The 22,330-nt window shown below is 50.5% G+C and overlaps 3 protein-coding genes and 1 long non-coding RNA gene across 12 annotated transcripts in view; 2 read left to right on the plus strand and 2 right to left on the minus strand.

Moving 5' to 3' along the window:
* Window positions 1–12,294, plus strand: part of NUP210L (nucleoporin 210 like) — an 86,067-nt gene extending 73,773 nt beyond the window's left edge. For all 5 annotated transcript variants that reach the window (XM_042925404.1, XM_042925408.1, XM_042925406.1 and 2 more), the window contains 7 exons: window positions 2,504–2,630; window positions 5,486–5,635; window positions 7,011–7,261; window positions 7,955–8,156; window positions 10,850–10,954; window positions 11,925–11,999; window positions 12,077–12,294. In XM_042925404.1, coding sequence (XP_042781338.1) covers window positions 2,504–2,630; window positions 5,486–5,635; window positions 7,011–7,261; window positions 7,955–8,156; window positions 10,850–10,954; window positions 11,925–11,999; window positions 12,077–12,174 — 1,008 coding nt within the window. In that variant the 3' untranslated portion in view covers window positions 12,175–12,294. The remainder of the gene's footprint in view (window positions 1–2,503; window positions 2,631–5,485; window positions 5,636–7,010; window positions 7,262–7,954; window positions 8,157–10,849; window positions 10,955–11,924; window positions 12,000–12,076) is intronic.
* Window positions 12,295–12,779: 485 nt separating this feature from the next.
* RPS27 (ribosomal protein S27) lies at window positions 12,780–14,191 on the minus strand. 2 transcript variants are annotated; one of them, XM_042925438.1, is made up of 4 exons: window positions 14,078–14,191; window positions 13,379–13,487; window positions 13,152–13,262; window positions 12,780–12,863 (listed from the first exon to the last, which is right to left on the minus strand). In XM_042925438.1, the coding sequence occupies exons 1-4, from the start codon at window positions 14,174–14,176 to the stop codon at window positions 12,835–12,837; spliced, it is 348 nt and encodes a 115-aa protein (XP_042781372.1). In that variant the 5' UTR covers window positions 14,177–14,191; the 3' UTR covers window positions 12,780–12,834. The 2 variants fall into 2 exon arrangements, with proteins under 2 accessions (XP_042781372.1, XP_042781373.1); XM_042925439.1 differs by lacking the exon at window positions 14,078–14,191 and adding an exon at window positions 13,769–13,841.
* RAB13 (RAB13, member RAS oncogene family) lies at window positions 13,858–19,557 on the plus strand. Of its 4 annotated transcripts, none has more exons than XM_042925434.1 (9): window positions 13,858–15,162; window positions 15,911–15,946; window positions 17,256–17,316; window positions 18,103–18,163; window positions 18,429–18,506; window positions 18,614–18,703; window positions 18,792–18,857; window positions 18,958–19,011; window positions 19,189–19,557. In XM_042925434.1, exons 1-9 carry the CDS (start codon window positions 15,123–15,125, stop codon window positions 19,264–19,266), a joined length of 564 nt encoding a protein of 187 aa, XP_042781368.1. In that variant the 5' UTR covers window positions 13,858–15,122; the 3' UTR covers window positions 19,267–19,557. The 4 variants fall into 4 exon arrangements, with proteins under 4 accessions (XP_042781368.1, XP_042781370.1, XP_042781369.1 ...); XM_042925436.1 differs by lacking the exon at window positions 13,858–15,162 and adding an exon at window positions 15,169–15,327; XM_042925435.1 differs by lacking the exon at window positions 13,858–15,162 and adding an exon at window positions 15,175–15,327 and having other exon boundaries at window positions 17,256–17,311.
* Window positions 17,131–17,772, minus strand: LOC122211905. The gene is made up of 3 exons (XR_006198894.1): window positions 17,652–17,772; window positions 17,360–17,566; window positions 17,131–17,276 (listed from the first exon to the last, which is right to left on the minus strand). It is a non-coding gene; the product is annotated as an uncharacterized LOC122211905 (long non-coding RNA).
* Window positions 19,558–22,330: the final 2,773 nt, after the last annotated feature.

Here is a 22,330-nt window from a genome sequence, read left to right on the forward strand (position 1 = left end):
CCCGGGGAGGGCTTGTCTGCGGTAGCTCCCAGGGAGGGGCTTGTCTGTGCTGCCGCCTCTGCACGGCTTGCTGCAAAACAAATGCTGAAGGCTGTTTTTGCCTTTTTTTGTAAAAGCAGAAAATCCTCTTCAGATTTCTTTCCTTAGGGGAACCAGGTGCTAACGTCTTTCAGAAAAGCAATAGGGCTTAAAGCAAATTTTCTAAAAGTGGAGGGGTTCTCATATTTCCAGGAGGGAGGGAGTGTGTAACTTCTGGTGTACAGCTTTAAAAAAAAAAAAATGAAGTGACATTTAAACTGAATCTTGAGATCTGAATCATGGCACACACAAAAATAAATAAAAACAAACTGAGTCTTGACAATTAGGAATCTGGCAGATAAAAGAGAAGGCATTTTATTTATATTTTAATTTTAAAAAATTGTAATTTTTTTATTTTTTGAAGAGAATGCATTTTATTCTTTTAAAAAAAATTTTTTTTTTATTTTAGAGAGAGGGAACACGAGCAGGGGAGAGAGGCAGAGGGAGAGAGAGAGAGAGAGAGAATCTCAAGCCTCCTCCCCACCCAGCCCAGTGTGGAGCCTGAGTTAGGGCTCTATCCCACAAGTCTGGGATCATGACCAGAGCCAAAATCAAAAGTCAGACAGTCAACCAACTGAACCACCCAGGCGTTCAAGAAAAGGCATTTTAGACTACAGGCATAGATGTGCAAAGACAAAGATAGATGATGTTTGAAGACCAGTGAATAAATCAGGATGACTTTGGCAAAAGTTTATAAAGGTAGAGAGGGAAAATCAGATAACATCTAAAGAGAACTTGTATCATGGGCAGATAAGAGAGCTGGGACAGAGGCAGCATGAGAAGATAATTTGAGAAGGAGATTGAGAAGCATCTCTGTATTAGGAAAGCAGAGAGAAAGGGGTCACAAAAGGCAAGGGAGGGACTGGTCTGTGCTGTCAGAGGCTACAAAGAAGTCAAAAGATCTCGATATCCTCGTTTGTGTACTTTGAATAATCCTCATGTAATTATTCGCTAACAGACACTCATTGAGGCCTCTTCTGTTTCAGCCCTGTGTTAGGCTCTGGAACACAAAGATGAAAAAGACAAGACTTCCCTTACTGAGCATTTAATGTAACTAAGTTGGTTTCAAGGTCCTTGAACATTTGAAAAAACAAGAAACTATGGTGGTACTGAGGATACTGTGTTAAAATATACATTTAAGATGATATAATGTCATAAATAATGACATATAATGACAAGATTATAAATCTTTTTTTTTCTTTTTTTTTCCAACTTTTTTTTTTTTTTTTTTTTTGTTAATTTATTTTTGGGACAGAGAGAGACAGAGCATGAACGGGGGAGGGGCAGAGAGAGAGGGAGACACAGAATCGGAAACAGGCTCCAGGCTCCGAGCCATCAGCCCAGAGCCTGACGCGGGGCTCGAACCCACGGACCACGAGATCGTGACCTGGCTGAAGTCGGACGCTTAACCGACTGTGCCACCCAGGCGCCCCAAGATTATAAATCTTTAAGTTGAAGATTTTTGGGGGGAAAGGGTCATCTTTATCTTCTCTCATTGTAATCATTAAACACTTGCCTTAAATACAAAGCACAGTACAAGGATATACAAAGTTAAACTAGAATCTCAGCTGAAGAACTTAGATTCTAATAGGGGTGATTTTTAACAAAAATAAAGATACCTGCAGGATAAGACAGAACATTACACATATATTGAAAGAAGTAAAGGACTTTGAAGTTTCAGAAAAGGTTGAGATTATATGCAAGAGAGAACACTCTGAAGAAAGTTGCACTTGTCTTCAAAGGCATTTTATTATGTGTTTATTTTTAAGATTTTATTTTTAAGCATTCTGTATAGCCAATGTGGGGCTCAAACTCACAACCCCCCAATCAAGAGTCATGCACTTCATGGACTGAGCCAGCCAGGTGCCCCAATTTTTAAAATATTTTATTTTATTTTATTTTATTTTATTTTATTATTTATTTATTTATTTATTTATTTATTTATTTATTTATTTATTTATTGAGAGAGACAGAATGTGAGTGGGGGAGGGGCAGAAAGAGAGGAAGACACAGAATAGGAAGCAGGCTCTGGGCTCCTAGCTGTCAGCCTAGAGCCCAACGTGGGGCTCGAACTCCCGAACTGTGAGATCATGACCTAAGCCAAAGTCAGACACTTAACTGACTGAGCCACCCAGGTGCCCCTAAAAATTTTATTTTTAAGCACAAAGGAATTTTAATAGGAAGTCCTACGGAGGGAAGATGTCAAACGGAATAATGAATAAAGATCTTTTAGAAAAAAAAAATGTTTTTTTCTTCTCAAAAGTGAGCAGATGTTGTGGTTCTCAGATATGTAATGAAGTGGAAGGGCAGTTTGCACTTGTGTGAACCAGATGCTTTTTGGTTGAATGAGTTATGAAAAGTGGAGGGGGAGGAAACAAGATTTTCTAAGAACTTAGGTACAGATTTTCCTTTGGTTTGCTGACAGGTGGTGGTCAATGCATCATCAAGATTGACGCTCAGTTATGACCTCAAGACCTACCTCACCAATAGCCCCAGTTCAGCGGTGTTTAAGCTTTTCATCACCACTGGCAGAAATGGTGCTAATCTCAAAGGTCAGGAGTCTCTTTATAGGTCTGGGTGATTGTTTCCATCTTTCCCATCCTCCTTCAATTCATTTACCCCTTTGACGAGTAATCCAGATTTCCTTCTATTTGAAAATTGACTCCACCTCAACAAATAAATCATTGATACCTATGACTGGATATCAAAAAATGACTGGATATCAGGTTTTGAAATAGGCGCAGCCTAGTCTCTGTTTTCTTTGTAGTTATAATCGTGCCTGAGAATAGGAGGTGGCCTAAACCAGGGATTTCCAAACATGGCCGATTTTCAAGGTTACTCAAGGACATTTTTCAAAAATACAGTCTTAGGCCCCATCCCGAAATTTAATAAGTTTGGGATAAGACCTAGGACACAATTTTTTTTCAATTTGTTACAGTTTGCTGTCAAAAAGAGGTGGGGTGGGGGGAGGGGGCACCTGGCTGGCTCAGTCAGTAGAGCATGCAGCTCTTGATCTCGGGGTCCTGAGTCCGTGCCCCACCTTGGACGTAGAGATTACTTAAAAAAAAAATAGGTGTGCCTGGTTGGCTCACTTGCTTTAGCATCTGATTCTTGATTGTCATTTGTGAGTTCGAGCCCTGCATTGAGCTCCACACTGACTGCAGAGCCTGCTTGGGATTCTCTCTCTCTCCTTATCTCTGTGCACCTCCTGCACTCTCTCTCTCAAAATAAATAAATAAACTTAAAGTAATAATAACAAAAATTAAAAAATTTTTAAACAGGGTGGGGAGGAAAGAAAACTAAAATACAAGAAACTCCTAGTAGATTCTAGGTGCTGTGTTAGCAACTTTTATATATTTTTATCTCATTTAACAATCTTATGTAGTATTCATCATTTTTTAAAAGTTTATTCGTTTTGAGAGAGAGAGAATGCGCATACATGAGCGGGGGCGGGGGGGGGGGGGGGGGGGCGGGAGTGGCAGAGAGAAGGGGGAGAGAGAGAAAATCCCAAGCAGGCTCCACATTGTCAGCACTGAGCCAGATGTAGAGCTCAGTCTCACAAACAAGTCATGAGATCATGACTTGAGCCAAAATCAAGAGTCAGACACTTAACCGACTGAGCCACCCAGGCGTCCCAATTATCATCATTTAAAAAAAATTTTAACATAATTCATTTTTGACAGTGAGAGAGAGCATAAGCAGGGGAGGGGCAGAGAGAGAGGGAGACACAGAATCCAAGGCAGGCTCCAGGTTCCGAGCTGTCAGCACAGGGCCTAACGCGGGGCTTGAACTCACGGACTGCGAGATCATGACCTGAGCTGAAGTTGGATGCCCAACCGACTGAGCCACCCAGGTGCCCCTATCATCATTTTAAAGATGAGACATACTGGGGTGCCTGGGTGTCTCAGTCAGTTGAGCGTCTGACTTCGGCTCAGGTCATGATCTCGCAGTCCTGGAGTTCAAGCCCCTCATCGGTCTCTGTGCTGCCAGCTCAGAGCCTGGAGCCTGCTTCGGATTCTGTGTCTCCCTTTCTCTGCCCCTCCCCTGCTCACACTCTGTCTCTCTCAAAAAACAAACATTAAAAAATAAAAAAAGAGAAATACTGAGTCTTAAGAGCAAGTTACATATATAAGGTAACAAGTCAAGTCGGTGGCAGAAGTGGTAGATCTGCTCCACTCAAAGTCCACGTAAATCCTTTCACTCTTTTTTTTGAGGGGGGGGTGGTGGCGGCAAGGAACACTCAAAACCAAGGAGAGATGTCCAAAACATACTTACTGTCTATAAAACTTTATTAAAAATTTTTTTTAATATTTATTTTTGAGAGAGCACAAGTGAGGAAGGGACAGAGAGAGAGGGAGACCTAGAATTGGAAGCAGGCTCTAGGCTCTGAGTTGTCAGCACAGAGCCCAGTACGGGGCACAAACCATGCGATTATGACCTGAGCCGAAGTCCAAAGCCAGTTGCGTATTGCTTAACCTACAGAGCCACCCACCAGCCGCCCCTTGCTAAGTTTTGTTTTGTTTTGCTTTTATTTATTTAATCTCTACACCCAAAATGGGGCTGTGACAACCCTGAGATTAAGAGTCACACACTCCTCTGAGCCAGCCAGATGCTCACCCCTTAAAAAAATTTTTTTTAATGTTTATTTTTGAGAGAGAGAAAGAGAGCATGAGCAGGGGAGTGGCAGAGAGAGACGCACACACACAGAATCTGAAGCAGGCTCCAGGCTCCGAGCAGTCAGCACAGAGCCCGATGCAGGACTCGAAGTTGTGAACTGTGAGATCATGACCTGAGCCAAAGTCAGACGCTCAATTGACTGAGCGACCCAGGCGTCCAGTTTTTTCAATTTTTTTTTAATGTTTATTTTTGAGAGAACACGTGAGAGCAAGGGAGGGACAGAGAGAGGGGGACAGAGGATATGAAGTGGGCTCTGTGCTGACAACAGAGAGCCCCATGTGGGCTTCGAACTTTCAAACTGTGAGATTATGACCTGAGCCGAAGTCAGATGCTTAACCAATTGAGCCACCCAGGCACACCGCCCTCCCCCCACCCCCCCAATCCCTTTTTAAAATCAAGCTAGTGCTGGGGCGCCTGGGTGGCTCAGTCAGTTGAGCGTCCGACTTCAGCTCAGGTCATGATCTCACAGTCCGTGAGTTTGAGCCCCGTGTTGGGCTCTGTGCTGACAGCTCAGAGCCTGGAGACTGCTTCGGATTCTGTGTCTCCCTCTCTCTCTGACCCTCCCCCGTTCATGCTCTGTCTCTCTCTGTCTCAAAAATAAATAAAACCTTTAAAAAATTTTTTTTAAAAATTAAAAAATAAATAAATAAAATCAAGCTACTGCTTCTATTGTATGTCTCCTCTTTTATAAATTCTTATGACACCTCTTTATCTCTTCTCTGCTTCTTAGGGTCCTGTACCTCCAGTCAGGCCTTGGCCATTACAACAATACTTCTTCCTGAGACCCTTGTGGTGTGCCATGTGCAGTTCAGTAATACTTTGCTAGACATTCCAGCAAGCAAAGTCTTCCATGTCCATGCAGGTTTCAGCATGGAAAGAGGTAGGTCCCATCCCTTGAGTCTGGTGCCCTTGTTCCCATCTTTGTACAGTCATCACTTCTTATTGGATTGCATTTATACTTTACAGTTTCATCTGCTGTAGAACTGTGGAACCTTTCTCAAGCGACATTTTTGTTCTCTCCATCCAATAATGTTCAACATGTCCCTAGAACACCCACCCTGTGCTTTTCTTTTGTCATTTACTGTTTTCTTCTTTGCTGGTCCCTGTTACTGCTGGGCTTTTTATCCCCAGCAAGTAGCAGTGTTTGAATGTTTATTGTTGAACTGAAGGATATTCCAAGCAGAGTAAATGAACTAGCATGAAGTAGAAATAGGCATGACATTGGAATGGTTTCATATAAATCAACTGATGTAAAATGAGGATTTGTGTCAAACACAGGCACAAGTAGGATAGTGCTACAGCCCAGGCGCCTGTCCTGCAAGGCCAGCAGTGCCGTGCGAGTAACAAGCAGCTACTGAAGGCAGGCTCCCTCAGCACACCGGTGGGCACTGAGAACACCCGGTGCCAGGACAGGTGCTGGATGTACAACAGGGAGCAAGACAGGGCTTTGTACCGTCACTAGTGCTGCACAGGGTGATCCATCACAGAATAGAGGCCACACGGGATGCTGCAGAGTCCGAAGGAGGAGGGGCATCTGACTCCTTAGATGGGGGAGGGAGGGTTAGAGTTTGGTTTTACAGAGAAAGGGCCTGTGGAAAGGTGACGAGGAGTGAGCTAGGTATGAAGAGGCCAGGATATCCCAGGCAACAGAGAGCCTGGAGCTTGGCAGGACACAGAATGGAGACGGAGCAGTGGGAGGCAAGGAGGGGAGGCCGGTGAAAGGGCCACTGCAGTAACCCAGGCATGAACTGATGAGGTGGCAGCCCAGAGTCCCAGGGGGGTACTAACAGAGGGGTAGGCGTCAGAGACATTTCGGAGGATGAGTTATAGGAAGATTTGGAGAACGACTGGATATAGGAATGAAGGAAAGGGTATCTGTCAAACAATACTATTGCCAGAAGTAAGGCCATCGAGATATGGTTTGACAGAGACGTGCCTAAACGACGCGCAAAGCGTCTTTCACAGACCCTCTCCTGATCTCAGCTGCTCTTGGTTATTACTTCATTCTATATCCCCTTAATGTCCCTGTTTGCACTGTGGTATTTACTACTCCCTGATATGTTGACTTACGCGACGAGTTCAGCTGTGGGTGCCGGGGACTGTGTTTTCCTCTGGCATCCTCCTCACCAGTGGCCAGTAGTCTGCTAATAGCGGACAAAGTGGAGTTCACGTTTTCTTCTGAATTTGCTTCCTATTCTAAGTCAGCTCAGCAGAGCCTCTGAACCTTCCTGCCCAGTGTTTCATCTTTTTTTCAGGTGCTTATGTCTGCCTGATCAAGGTCCGACCCCAGTCAGAAGGGCTGCTCCAGGCCCTGAGCGTGGCTGACACCTCAGTCTACGGGTGGGCCACACTGGTCAGTGAACGCAGCAAGAACGGAATGCAGAGAACCCTCATTCCTTTCATCCCAGCCTTTTACGTCAACCAGTCAGAATTGGTTCTTAGCCACAGACAGGATGTCGGGGAGATAAGAGTGCTGGGGGTGGACAGAGTTCTGGAGAAGCTAGAGGTATGTGAAGTACTGATCCAAAACCTAACCGAAATCAGGGTTTTGAAAAAGGAGTCTTTATTCCTAGTCCAAGAGCGAAGGAACAGTCATTGAATGACCTGATAAAACTCAACACGGGGAGTTCTTAAAACAGAAGGAAGAAAACCTGTCCCCTTCACAATGCCAGGGGACTCTGAGTGCAAAATTTAGGTCATGAGCTGCCAGTCTGGAAGAGAATGCCAGTGCCATCTGAAAACAATCTTTAGGATTCTAGGTTGAAACTTGTTTGAAGGCTATTTCCTCACAGTTTATTTTCTTCCCTCATCTACTGTAACACACCTGAGTGAAAAAGCAGACGACTGGGGCACCTGGGTGGCTCAGCCAGTTGGGCGTCCGACTTCGGCTCAGGTCATCATCTCACCGTTTGTGAGTTCGAGCCCCACGTCAAGCTCTGTGCTGACAGCCCAGAGCCTGGAGCCTGCTTCACATTCTGTGTCTTCCTCGCTCTCTGCCCCTCCCCCGTTCACCCTCTGTCTCTCTCGCTCTCAAAATAAAACATTCAACAAAAAAATTAAAAAAAAAAAAAAGCAGACGACTTACTGCCAGGTTGCTAACTAGGAATACAGGGCTCTTACTGTATGTGTAAGACTGGAATGCAATACTGACACAAAACTGATTTTCTTCTGTCAAGTGCCATTTTATCTTTCCTCCAAGGTCTTCCCCAGCTCCCCAGTTCTAGTGGTCTCTGGCCACAGGCACTCTTCCCTCACACCTGGCCTGGTGGTCTACCCCGTGAGAGTGGTCAACTTCACCTCCCTCCAGCAGACGTCACCCGTTTTCATCAACATTTGCTGTGTGCTCACCAGTCAAAGTGAGGCTGTGGTAGTGAGAGCTCTGAAGGAGAAGTCTGGTGCAGGTGAGCACTGGGGGGCCCTGCTTACAATCCAGAGGAGTTGGGACCATCTAAGTGTTTCTCAGTTTAGTTCATGAGAAACATTCAGCCACCTGAGCAAGATTACTCAAACTACCTGGGGCACGGATCTTTAATCTCCAAATCTACACAAAATAGAACCTTCGCGCAGCTTACTGATCACCGAGAGATGTTCTACATAACTTACGTAGTGAAGAGTAGTTATGTCAGTTTAACATGAGCTTCTCCGCGCTGTTAAATGTACTACTTTTAAACCTCTTGATAAATGTTTCTTCAAAAGTTGCTGGCAGATCTTTTTGCATCAGGCAAGAGACAAAGGATGATAAACCTAGAAGTCTTAGCTTTCCAAAATGCTGATTCTAGCCGTTACCCAGTTTGGAAACTGTGCCAGGTATGGCTGGGATGGGAACACATGTAGTCATTGAAAAGTGTTAGGAGAGCCAAAGAATCATCCTCCTTGTATCGTCACCTCTACTTGCATATCCCTCCAGAGAAACTGGTCTTTGAATTTACTGGGTGTGAATTGGACTGGACCCTACCTAGTTCAACTCCAGTGGGAGGAAGGTCTGTTTCGGCAAGCACCTGAGATGTACTGGTCATGTCCTAAGTGCATTTTATATGCATTTTATTCTCTCATAACTCTGAGGTGAATGTTTCTCCCTTTAAGAGTTGAGGAAATGGAGACGTTCAGGTTCCCAGCACTAGAAACAATTCTCAACTCTAACCTGTGTTCTTTCTTGTTGTTTCTAAATCTAGAGTTAATGGGTTTCTGCAAAAGCCCATGGATGGAATTCAAGGTGCCGATGACCTTCAATGGTGGGAAATATTGCACCTTTATTTTCAATTAACTTCTAACTGAAAGTTAGTATTTCCACTGACTTTATGAATATAGGCAACAGACCACAGTAACAGCAGTACGTGTGACTTTGTCACCAACAGAATTCAGATATTGTCATGTTCCAATTATTAAAGTTCTCTTCAAAATTACATAAAAATTATAGTTGTTATTAGGTCTGAGGTTAGATCTTTCTTGTTGCTGGAGCATATTACAAAAAGGCGTTTTAACGTTTTTGTTAAGTGTTTAACATAGCTATGTTACAAAAGTTTTTTCCACCTTGGTTAACTTTGATATAATTGGTTTCTTTTTTAATGTTTATTTTTGAGAGAGTGTGAGGGAGAGAGAATTGGGGGGGGGGGGGTGGCGGGCAGAGAGGGAGACACAGAATCTGAAGCAGGCTAAGGTTTGAGCTGTCAGCACAGAGCCTGAAGTGGGGCTCGACATGGCCTGAGCCGCAGGAGATGCTCCACCCAGGTGTCCCATAATTGGTTTCCTTTATTCCTACGTATTTTGTTTTGCATTTGAAAACATTCCGATAGGATCCACAGGCCAAGTCGTGCACAGCTCAATGGTTAAGAACCCCTGCATTTCTCAGAGACCAGAGGGACCAGTGGGACTAACACAACCTCGGAAACGGGTGGGTAGGAGTGGTCAAAGATCCAACCCAGCCTTCAGCTCATTCACACAAGTATTTGAGTGCCCATGGGCATATGCCAGGCATGGTACCTACTGCAGAAATCAGAGTTAAGACAGAACCTGATTGGGGAGACAGTTAGTTTGGTGTAGCCAGAGCAAAGGGGCACTAGAAAGGCTGTTAAATGTCACCCAGGTTTTATCTTGACTCTTACCCTGTAAACATTGCAAGCCAAAAGCTTTCAACAGTGGGACCTGATCGAGGGTTAGTGTAGAGAATTTTGTTTTTAGTGCATCTATATTTAAGGCAATGTAACTGTTCTTCGGAGAGAAGCGGTTTGCAAACAGTTCTGAAACAAAGTCCCAGGAGAGGGAAGACCAGTTACAAGTCCAGAGGTTAGAGGGCCTATACCAGGGATGCAAAATAAGAACCAGGTAGAGAAGACCTGAAGTTCAAGGAGTTTGGTGGGGTAGGAGTTCATTTGTGGACACTGAAGAATTTGAAATAACCAAAGTCAGATGCCAAGTGTGCTTCAAAAACAGGTTTTATTGGGGACAAATCAGAATGTTCCCTAGAAAGGAGATCCTGAGTAAAAAAGGACAAGGGGACCCATGGGATTTAAGAGGCGGTTGGTGATGCAAAGAGAGGTTTCAGGTTAGAGGGATTAGAACTACAAGTTCAGGGGCGCCTGGGTGGCTCAGTCGGTTAAGTGTCCAACTTCAGCTCAGGTCATGATCTCACGTTCAAGCCCCAGGGTCTGTTCTGACAGCTGAGATCCTGGAGCCTGCTTCGGATTCTTTGTCTCCTTCTCTCTCTGCCCCTCCCTGCTCATGCCTCTGTCTCTTTCCCTCAAAAGTAAATAAACATTAAAAAAAAAACCTACAGGTTCAGTCGCCACAACCACAAACCTGGTGAAGAGAAGCAAGTCGCTTGGAGTTAAATAAAGTACACAGAAAAGGTTAACGGACATTTTAAGGTAGCAGAGTGTTTAAATGCCCGTTTGTAAGTGGAGAAATTACAAGGTTCATGGATTGCCATGTATTACCTAGGAGACAGGAGCAAGCCAAAAACAGGTAGAGGAGCCAAGTACACAACCTACCTCTTTTTTGAGAGCTTCTGCTGGATACCCATGACCACGCGTTAAGTACAGCAACCTGCCCTGAATGCTTTTAACTGTGACCTTGTTTTGTTCTGACCAACGCACAGATCAATGTGAAGATTCCAGTGTCCTCCAGAAGTTCCTGGGTTCTCACCAGACCATCCTCTTTACCCTCTTTGCAGTGCTAGCTTCAACAGCTTTTGTTTTTCTAGGTAAGGAGCCCTTACATTCAGCAGCGTGGACTTTTGACTTAAAAAACTGCCTTCGGGGGCGCCTGGGTGGCTCGGTCGGTTAAGTGTCCGACTTCGGCTCAGGTCATGATCTCACTGCCCGTGAGTTCGAGCCCCGCGTCGGGCTCTGTGCTGACCGCTCAGAGCCTGGAGCCTGTTTCAGATTCTGTGTCTCCCTCTCTCTCTGCCCCTCCCCTGTTCATGCTCTGTCTCTCTCTGTCTCAAAAATAAATAAATGTTGAAAAAAAAATTAAAAAAAAAAACTGCCTTCATTTAATTTCACCAACTATCGAGAATAAAAATCAGCTGCTTATCACGTCACTCATGACAAGCAGTTGCAACTCATTCAGCCTTCTCAGCGCTAGTCACCTAGCGGATGGAAAGTCCTGCTCAACTTCCCACCAAGAAGCAGTAAACTGCATGTGACACACCCCACCCAGAAGTGGAAACCACTGCTGAACCTGGAGAAAATGGCTCGTTTTGCTCAAATTCAGAGCTATTCTAGATGAAACAGAAACTTAACACGCTATGGTCTATACCTGCATTTTTCTCTCACCTTTTTAAAGTTGAAACTTCTGAGAAAGAGTGCGTACACGCGCGTGCACGAGTGGGGGAGGGGCAGAGAGAGAAGACAGAGGCGGAGAATCCCAAGCAGGCTCTGCACTGTCAGTGTGGAGCCCACCTTGGGGCTCAAATCCACGAAACCAGACGACCTGAGCCAAAATCAAGAGGTGGACACTTGAGTGACTGAGCCACCCGGGCACCCCTGAATTGAAATACTTCTAAAATCACTGGAATGAAAAGTTCCTATACTCTTCTTCTTAACTCAAAGCATTATTCACTTTTCATAGAAGTACTTAAATATTTTGAGTTAAACTTGCTCAGTAGGGTCTTTTTCCAACAAAAACAGATCTGCCTCTGGTGACCTCTCTCTCCCTTGTTCTTTTTCTAGCATACAATGCCTTCTTAAACAAGATACAGACAGTTCCAGTGGTTTACGTACCGACCCTAGGAGCACCACAACCAGGTAAACAATCAGCACCCTCACCTTTGAAAAGCTCAAACATCCAGGTTTATTCATCTCTCTTCCCGCTTGATTTCTAGGTTTTGTCCCCACACGTTCTCCCCCCCCTTTCATGAGTCCACAGTCCCCACCGGTCCAGAATCGGCTGCAACACTGGCTGTGGAGTGTACGGCACTAACGTTCACTTGGACACGTCCCCTGAACTGTAGACGACTGGAGATTTCTGGCCCTAGACCAGGAGCCATAAGCCCCCAAACAAGGCTTCTGAGAATTATAAAAGGTTTTAAGCTATTCTACACTAACGTGTGCCAGACTGGGTTTTTTTAGTAGTTTATTTTGAGAGAGCATGCATGCCTGCAAAAGTGAATGGTGGGAGGAGCAGAGAGAGGAGAGAATCCCAAGCAGGCTCCATGCTGACAGCAGGGGGCCTGATGCCAGCCTTGGATCCATGAGATCAGGACGAGTCAAGATCAAGACTCAGATGCTTAACTGACTGAGCCACCCAGCCGCCCCTGGCTGTCTTTTAGAAATCAACTGCTGGTTCCGAATTCTAAGAAAATATACAAGTGAAAGAAATACCTCATATATAGTATCTCAGATTTTTATCAGGCTCTTAAGACGGACTCAATGAGCCCAGCTGGATAGAAAGGTCCCAAAGGGACCTTTTAAGTGCTTGGTCACTTACTTGCCCCAATTAACTCTTAGCAGTCCGCTCTTCTGGTTGTCCCTCAATACTTGAAACAGGAACTTCCTAGCAGTAAAACCAAGACAATAAACAGAACGTATCCAAAATCTGTTTATTGGGATAGTTCCCCACTCATGTCGACTCAGGGTGCGTTTAGTGCTGCTTCCGTCTGAAGGAGCATCCTGCAAGGAAAAGGTTCAGAGGTCACCGGACGGCAGCGGCAACGCCGCTGCGCCCCACTGGCTCTCCTCGGACGTCCCGCGGGGAGCTCGCAGTCGCCAGCTCCCGTGTTGCGCCTCCTCCCCCGTCGTCCCCGCTTTAGACTGGAGCGTCCGAGACTAAGAAGGAACATGAGGTTCCCGAAACTTTTCCGGGGCGAGGCGGGTAGACGGAGTCGACTTTCAAGCAAGGAAAGCACGACCCTCCCTCTAAAGCTCGCGACAAAGTGAGGACACCGCGCAGCGGCTCACCTTCTGTGAGCCTTGCTTTTCCTCCTGTCGGCTGGCACAGGACGGTGGAGCAGCCCACACACAGCACCACCGTCTGCGCGTGGCTGAACACGGTGGTGATTTTGTAGCACCCTGCGAACCAACAAGCGGGGAGTCGAGGCCAGCCCGGCCCCCGGCCCCCGGCCCCCGGCCCCCACCCCGCGCCGGCCGCCCCGGGACCCTGAGCGGCCCCCGCCCCCGGCCCTCACCCGGGCACTTCACGTCCATGAAGTAGGAGTTGGGGCTCTGCACCAGGCGCTTCTTCTTGTGCTTCCTCTTCTCCTCTTCCGGGGACGGGTGCAGGAGGTCCTTCGCGAGCTGCGGGAGGCAGACGGGCGCGGTCAGGGCGGCGGCGGGCCCCGGGCGGCAGCGGTTCCACCAGCAGCAGCAGCGGCAGCAGCGGCAGCAGCCCGCGCCGCCCGGCGTCCGCAGCGGGGCCGCCATCTTACCGCCGCCCCGGGCCGCGCGGCCCCCGCCCCCGGCGCCCCGGGCCCGAGCCCCGGAGCCCGCGGCCGGCCCCCGCTGCCCGTCCGCGGCGCAGGGGCGCGAGCGCGCGCGGGCGGCGAGGGCTCCGCCGGGACGCGGGCCGAGGAACTCACGGGCATGTTCTCGTGGGCAGGTCGTCACCGCCGGAAAGGAGCGAAAGCGGAAATCCTGCCGCTTATATCCGCCGCCCGCCGGAAGTGACGCGCGCGCGCCCGGCCGCCATGCCGGGGTCCGCGCGCCGCCCGTGGCTGGAGCGGACGCCCCCCGCCCGGCCTGCCGAGGGGGCTGCGGCGCGACCCCAGCCAGGCCCTGCCCTTCTCGACTTCCTCCGTGTTCCCCAGCTGGTTTCCTTTGCCATGTTAACACCGCGGGAATGTAGACACGGCGGAAGCCCTCGTCCTGGTTCCCACCTCCTCGCCTACCCTCTTAACCGCTGTGAGGTTTTTTGTTGTGTCCTCCCAGCCTTTCTCCTCTGACGGCGGTCCCGTCAAGTACTCGGGTGCTCCCCGCGGCGAGTCCATCCACGACCGCCGTCAGGTCGCCCCCTCCCCGTCCCCTCGCGGCCCGCGCGGTACCGCCCACCCTCTGCAGTGCGCGCGCGGGGACGGCCGCGTTGGGACCCGTGCGACACACAGACGTGCCTGGGACAGTGTTTGCTCCTGTGGCGCGGGTGCCGCCCGCGGGGCGTCGTGCAGCCTGGCGCCGGTGAGGGACGGGCGCACTTTGTTCTCAGCGCCCCGCTCGCGGCCCAGAAAGTCCCGTGAGGAAGTGACATTTAGGCCGAAATCTGAAGGACGTGGAGTCCACCGTGCGACTGTCTGGGAGAAGCCAAAACCCGGGGCCGAAGGAGCGTGGCGTAGCTGAGCAGGGGGGAGGCGAGGCGGCCAGAGCGAGCTAAGGGCTGAGCGCACGGGCCTAGTCCAGGGAGACCTGAACCCCCGGGGCTGAGGAGGCCACATCCCGGCCAACGAAAAAGTAAAAGAACGGGCAGATTTGTGTCCGAACAGTCCGGGGGGATATGGCAGCGTGATTTCAAGGACGGGTGCGAGACGGCCCGGCCGGGGGGGAAGAAATAGGGAAACCGTGGAGTTTGTGGCACGGCTGGAAGGCCGACCGGGAGGCGAGAGGACGCGCAGAAGGGGACTGGCAGGGGGCCAGCAGAGGCACAGCCCGGACACTGTGCGCGGACGGCTCGACTGGCCCCTGTCGGAGACGCAGACGCTTTGCATACTGTGTTTCCACCGGCACCGACAGCCTGTGCCCGGATCGCCGTGTTCCCACGCTCCAGCGCCCCGGTGGCCTCGTCACAGCCTTTCCGCGAGGGATGAGGGCGCGGCCTCCGCTGTGTTCTCAACATGCGCGCCTCGTCGAAAGAACGAGGCCAGACATTTTCAGTCCCAAGCTCTGTCTTGCCGCACTGGCTTGTCGGAGAAACCGCACACGGTCCCAGTTGGAGGGCTGTTGCTAATGAAACCCCGAACGTGTCTCGGTCGAGACGGAGGGAGGGGTGCGGCGGGGCGGGCGCTGCGTGTTCACTCTGCTCCACCAGGGGGCAGACCCGCCCAACAAGTAGCCTTGTCTTCCAGAGCATCCCGCTCTTTTCAAACGGAGCTGGTCTCCCAACTGAGGGCTGGGAACACCAACACCGGAATTCGCGCGCCGCCCCTGCAAGGTTTCCGTCCCTTGAATCAGCCCCGATTTTTGTCAGCTCCCAGGGCCATCCCCACCTCCACCCTTCTTCCCGCAAAACTTTCCCTTTTCCCCTAATTCCTCTAAAGCTCGTCCTCCTCTGCTCATTTGGGTGAAACCTCTGGTTCCATTCACCCCAGCCTCCCTGGCCTAAGACTGCCAGAGTGAGATCAAAAGAGGGGAGTGATGGCAAGCCAGACGCTGTGTGGGTGGGAAATGGCCTGGGAGACGGGCCAGCCCGGGCCCGGGGAGCAGAAGGCCGGCCAGGCCGGGCTGCCGCGGCCGCGGGAGGAAAGGGGTGGGCGGGCAGGGGGTGGGGCCCAGAGGAGTGCCGCCTCCCCTCTATCCCGGAGCTTGGGCGGAGAGGGAGGAAAACTTCCTGGCCTGGGCTCCGGGCAGCTCCGTCCGCCAGCCCTCCGATCCCGCCTACCAGTGCCCGGAGCTTCCCCACCCCTCCCCCGGCTCCCCAGTGTCCGCCATGGCCAAAGCCTACGACCACCTCTTCAAGTTGCTGCTGATCGGGGACTCGGGGGTGGGCAAGACTTGTCTGATCATTCGCTTTGCAGAAGACAACTTCAACAACACTTACATCTCCACTATCGGTGAGCCCACTGGCCATATCCCAGAGCCCCTAATCCCGCATGACCTCATCCTCAGGCTCCCAGATTACTCGTGGCCCCACTCTTTACCACCCCCCACCCTCCACCCCCCACCCCTCCTTAGAGTGAGGCTTCTGAACTCTAGCCTCCCAACCCCTGACTCAGACCCATCCGTGGAGCATATCTCTGGATGGTACCCAACCTCTAAACTGTCTGAGGCCTCCAGGTAACTTCTCAGCTGTGCCAGCTCCTGGGGTTCCCGGGACCACCCTTCTCCCTCACCTCCCCAAATGCACATGAACCCTTCTCGATTTCCTGCTCCACTCCTCTCCCCCACCCCCACCCACCTCCCTGTATTTCCTGTAACCCCTCTCCCTGAAGGCGGCTTCCAGTTCCGCCAGCCTCTTTCTGCCCCGCTGAGTTTCAGACTCCCCCATTGCATCCCCACTGTACCAAATTACTTCCCAGTCTCCCTGCCCCTCAACTTAACTGGGGGTTTGGGGGGGGGGGGGGTGGAACAAAGTGGCTGGGTGTGCTGGAGGGTGGCCCAAGGACTGGAACCGTGAATATGCAGTCAGCCAGGCAAGGACGGTGGGAGTGGGGGGACTTTTGGGGGCTCTGAGTCAGCCTGGTGACTCAGGCTCCTCCCTAGGCTCCCAACCGGCTCTGGGGAGGTGCCCAAGTTTCCACCAAGAACACTGCCTCCCCTCCTCCCCTCTTGTCTTTCTTCATCTTCTCTGGCCTGGGAAATAAAACGAGGGGAATCTCAAGACAATTCTGGTTAGAAAAGGGAAGGAAAATGCCTCTCTATCCTAGTTCAGTCTCAGGAGAAATCTTATTTATCCTCAGATTTCTTGCTTGCAAGCCCAGCCTACTAGTTAACTCACACAGACTGGCATCAGCTACCTTTTCCCTGGCTCTTCATCCTATATGGCTGGAGCGTAGACGGTGGTTCTAGGAAAACAGAAAGGAAAAGGAATCTAAAAGTAATATTCTGGGGGAGACACTGAATTCTGAGAGTTGTCACCTGGTTGGCTGAGTGGATCCAAGAGGTGCCTTAAGCCTCCCTGCAGAATTTCCATCACCTACCCCCTCCCACATCCATAAAATCCATGTAAAAACAAGATGCTTGCTACCCAAATACAGGTTTGAGAAAAGTCTCTTAGTTTTATACGTGCAACAAAGTTGCTTCCCAAGTGCACCCCTGCACAGTTTCTAGCCCTGCTGCTGCTCCATGCCGGGTCTCCCCTGCACGCCCTCCTCGTCCCTGCAGAGTCTCAGCCTGAGTGATATATATATGCTCCACTCGTAGGAATCGACTTCAAGATCCGCACTGTGGACATAGAGGGGAAGAAGATCAAATTGCAGGTCTGGTGAGTGAACCCCCAGGACCGCTGGCCACAAACCCTCGTTTACCTCCTGTCACCCTTTCCCTTCCATTTGCCTCCTGTCTCTCCCTTTCCCCACAGCTCCTTCCGGTACTTCTCCATTTCCTGTCGCCTTGCTCAGACGTCCTTCCGTCCCTCTTCCTGCTCACTCAAGTATTTATTTTCAGCTTTCTTGTAACTCTCTTGCCTCTCCTGGCTCCAGAGCATTCTCTGAACTTGACAAATGTCTGCAGGGCTGTCACGTGGAAATGACATTAAAGCAGGTGAGCAGCAAATGGCAGAACTAAGACCTGACTCTGTCTGTGCGCTCCCTGAATTACCTCCAGCCCAGAAAGCCGAAGATAGAGGGCTGGGCTGTCACAGGAAGCCCGGGACTCCGAAGGTGTGCAAGTGGCCGGTGGCCTGAGAGAGGTGTTAAGGTGCAACAGATAAGAGCGGGTTGTGGTTCAAGTTCTGGCTCTGCTGTGGAAGGACTTTCATTAGTTGTTTAGCCTCTCCAAATCTGCGTCCTCGTTTGTAAAATAAGGACAGTAGAACGTGTCTCACAAGTGTAGGGTGAAGATTAGCGGTGCTCGCACGGAGTCATCCTGCAACAAATAGACCCGAGACCTTGTTCCCAGCTGTCTTACCTTCTTTTCCTCCTTTACTGTTTTCTGATTCTGTTCCTTTCAGCCCCCACTCTGTTGCAGAAGCTAAATTCTTAGCAGGGGGGATTCTCTCTTCGGAGAGCTGTTCCCTCTGTGCCGCCCCACAAACGTTCCGCCTCTTCAGGGACACGGCTGGCCAGGAGCGATTCAAGACGATCACCACCGCCTACTACCGCGGGGCCATGGTACGGGGTGTGGGTCTGGACAAGGGGTGAGGCGGTAGACTGCAGGGTTCTGAGAACCGCGGGCCGCAGGGTCGGGTAGGGACGGTGTCAGGGTTATAGTGTGGGGCGTGGAGGGCCCCACCTGGACTAGTGGTTAGATTCGTGGGTAGGGCTTGCAGGGTCGCTTGGAGGGGCAGGAAGCAGGTCCCTGCAGGTCGGGGCAGGGCAGGTCGCTTGGAGGGGAACGTGGCCCAAGGCTCCATGGTGGATTCTTGCCACCTCCCAGGGCATCATCCTAGTGTATGACATCACAGATGAGAAATCCTTCGAGAACATTCAGAACTGGATGAAGAGCATCAAAGAGGTGAAAACCATCCTGGAGAGGCGGGGGACTGGGTAGAGCCCGGAGGGCGAGGGGGCCGTGAAGGTGAGCAGGACCCAACTTTGCTCCTCCTGCCCTTTGGCTCCCAGAATGCCTCTGCAGGGGTGCAGCGTCTGCTGCTGGGGAACAAGTGTGACATGGAGGCCAAGAGGAGAGTGCGGAAGGAGCGGGCCGATCGGGTGAGGCCCGGCTGGGCGGCCAGGGCGGGTTCGGACTCCAAGGGCTGCCTCCACCTTTATCCACCCGCCGCGTCTCTCCACCCCACAGCTGGCTCGGGAGCACGGAATTCGATTCTTCGAGACAAGTGCCAAATCCAGCACAAATGTGGATGAGGTGAGGCACACCCGTGCCTGCCCCCCACTCCCAGAGACGGCTGTTAGGCCGCCACCGTCCCCTCCAAGCTGCTCTCACCAGTCACTGCTTTCCCCCACAGGCTTTCAGCTCCCTGGCCCGGGACATCTTGCTCAAGTCAGGAGGCCGGAGATCGGTGAGTGGGTCGTGCTGGACTGAGCACAGCTGTGGGTGTGTGTCGTGCAAGGAGCGAACGCTGAGGAGGGGAGCGGTGCTAACACCGCCCGTGAGGGTGGGGCCCCTTCAAACAACGTGCAATCTCAGACCCCGGCCAGCTGTTCCCACCCTGACCCCCGTGCGCTTCCACCTCCAGGGAAACAGCCACAGGCCCCCTGGCGCGGACCTGAGAGCTTGTGACAAGAAGAGCAGCGGCAGGTGCTCCCTCGGCTGAGGACCCGGGCCTGGATGCTGGGCCGAGGGCGGGCAGGTGGGGCTCAGGGGGTAGAGGTGGGTAGATGGCAGATGGCCGAGCGGGGAGCAAATGCAGAAGAAAAGGAGGAACGCGAGAGGAGAGAAGGTAGAATAGAGAGGCAGGGAGAGGCGAGGAGGAGAAAGATGGCAGGAAGTCAGAGAAGGTGAGGGGCAGGAAGGGAGGGAGGAGGGAAGCAAGGGCCCTGGGCGCCAGGCCCTCCCTGGACTTGTAAGGCAGACAGAAGTGTAAATAAACAGTTGGCTCGTCGTCGTGACCGGATCAGGTTTTAGGGCCGTGTGAGGGGTGGGCTCGGTGATCCCTCTGAAGCTCTGATCCTACCACTCTGCATGGTCTTTCTCAGCATTAAAGGCCACCACCCACACAGAGTCCCCTGGTTTGAGTAACTGTCATCACCAGAACTGCTCTCTGCTCACCAACCTAATTCCTGCCTCTAAGGTGGCTGGGCTGCCAGAACCTGGCCAGGCTCCTGTGACACCAGGACCTGTGTGCAGCTGTCCCTTTCCTGCGATTTCATGGACAACAGAACAGCAAGGAGGTTCTCTGAACCTGAGGGGCTGGACATCCTTTCCGTGATGGAAATTAGAGGGTCCTTAGGGGCAGAACCTTGCCTAGTATCCAGAAGGGCTCTTTCTTAGGCCTTCCCAGGGGAGAGACAGCCCTGGCCTCAGGAAATAACAGGACCTTGTATTGTTTATCCCATGATTTCTTTAAGCGCCTTTGATTCTGCCAGCAGTCCTTCTAGGTGGCTAGTAGGTGTTATTTTCCACTTTTATAGAGGAGGAAAATGAGGCACAGAAGAGGCTCATTTACTCCTAAATCTTTATTGAGCATCTAGTATGTGCCAAGCACAACAGTCAAGATAATATAACTTTTGGGTGAAACTTGACGTGATGGACAAGCAAATTTTAACACATACTGCTCCTAAATACTGCACAACAAAGAGGCCAAACTACTGGCATGCCAAAGAACTACCACCACCTTGACCCACAGCCCCCCTTTGACCCTTACACCACAGTATCGAAACAGCAAACTTCTCTCACAGGACCTTTTAACAGGATTAATGAACATATCAGATTTGGTTTAGGCAAAATACCGTTAGAAGTGTAACTCGCAGATCTCAAGTTCAAGGCATTTAAGAAATCCCCATGCCTGTGGCGTGGAAGTGGATGGCATGACCCTGGGGTCAGCAGCAAGGCTTTCTGTGCTGCTGTTTCTTGTTGGTACAACACAACACCAGGAAAGGGCCTGGCCGTGCTGGGAGAAGAACTGTGGTGTGGTCGGATAAATGTGTTGGGTACCAAGCTTCCATGGGGTGAAGATCTTACCTGGATCACGTCTGAGCTCTGTAGTCAACGACCCAGCGAGTGTAATTTGCTCCAGGTTATGAGGAAAGACTTACATTTTGTGAATCCCAGGAAGAACACTGACTAACCTTCACCATACCCCAGAGCAAAGATTTTAAAAGCCAGTTTCAGTGTGGAGGCTTATTGTTGCTTGGTAAAGCGAGTGGATGGGAGGGCTTTTGACCCTCGCCTGTCCAGAGACATGGTAGGGTTTGATAAGGAGTAACAGCATGCTAGAAGGTTTCAGCCAAGACTTTTCCTACAGCTAAAAGCCACTGGAAAACACCCACGCGTACTTCGGTAGCGCACAACTTCTGATCCGCACAAATAGTAATGTAGGGGAATGAGCAAGTAGTCACAGAAAAGTAAAGCTCAGTCCTCACAGTTTTTTTGTTCAACTCCTATGCAGTGGTCTTTCCAGTCTGATTGCTCCTGTTCTTGAGCAGCCAGCTTTACTCCCGATGGGAAGTCAGAATTTATGGGACATTGCACCCATAAATTTTAATCCTAAAATAAAGTACCGTAGCCCTGGGGTCGCGGGAGTAGCTGTTATATTTAGGCTAGGAACGCTTCCTGGGAGAGGAGAACGTGGGGTGGCATTACCAAAAGTCTGGGGACGAGCCCTTTCATCTTGAGAAGTGGGGGACAGATTACTATTAGTGACCTTCTTTATGTGAATTTAAATATCTCCTTGATATTTAAGGACCGCTCACACGGTCCAGTTGTCTGGGAGGCTGTAGACCTGTATGTGTGTAAAACTAGGATGAAAATATGGGCAGAGTTAGATAATAACTAACGTCACACAGTAAAGCAAGAGTGTGGGTCAAGTCTCTGCGTTCTGGATACATATCCAGGGTTAACTCCATGGGGATGGAAAGCAGGGGTGAATCTTTGGCCTTGGAGCTGAACGTCTGGGGCTCACGCCTTCGGTCCCCCACTCACTCGCTGGGTGACCTTGGACAATCCCTTATACTCTGAGTTTACTCATAGAATGGGACTGATAACCTACTCTGACTCCTCAGGAATACTGAAAATCAAAACGACCTAAATGTTGGATTCAAAAACTCTGACAGTAATGTGACGCGATGCAATTAGAGAATAAAGGAAATACTTTACTACACATTTCATTTCATTCGTATCTCGACAAAAAACCCTAGAAAATGCACATTAGCATTTCTGTTCTACAGAGAATGCCGAGAGGGTCCTAAAGTCCCGACTCCTCTCTGCGACTTACAACGTCCTCCCCGCACGAATGACGATCCCGTCAGGCGACAGCCGGGCGAGCTAGGACCCGAGGAGCTCGTTCAAAGCACCAACGCGGGGCGGGGTTGTTGTAAATTAACACGCGATGGGGCTGTAAACTGAGGCCGCACGTCGGGCGCAGAGATTACTAAAAACAACTTAAAAAGTGATTAACACGCGCGAAGGCGACATAATTCATCGGTGCACCGTGGGTCTCGGGAGGAGAAAGTGCAGTGTCGCCTCCCTCCCGGGGCCACCGGGGCAGGACGGGTGTCAAGCGGTAGCTTGATGGTGAATCCCAGGCTTTTCCGAGGCGGCAAAGTCCTGGGAGGACGACGCGTTGTTCCTCCCGTGGCGCTGCTCCCCAGCCCAGAAGGGGCCACCAGGCCACAGCCCGGGAGCCACGAGCCGAGAAGCCAGACGAGCCTCGCCAGCAG

Source organism: Panthera leo, chromosome F3, assembly GCF_018350215.1.
Source record: "Panthera leo isolate Ple1 chromosome F3, P.leo_Ple1_pat1.1, whole genome shotgun sequence".
NCBI classification, from domain to species: Eukaryota; Metazoa; Chordata; class Mammalia; order Carnivora; family Felidae; genus Panthera; species Panthera leo.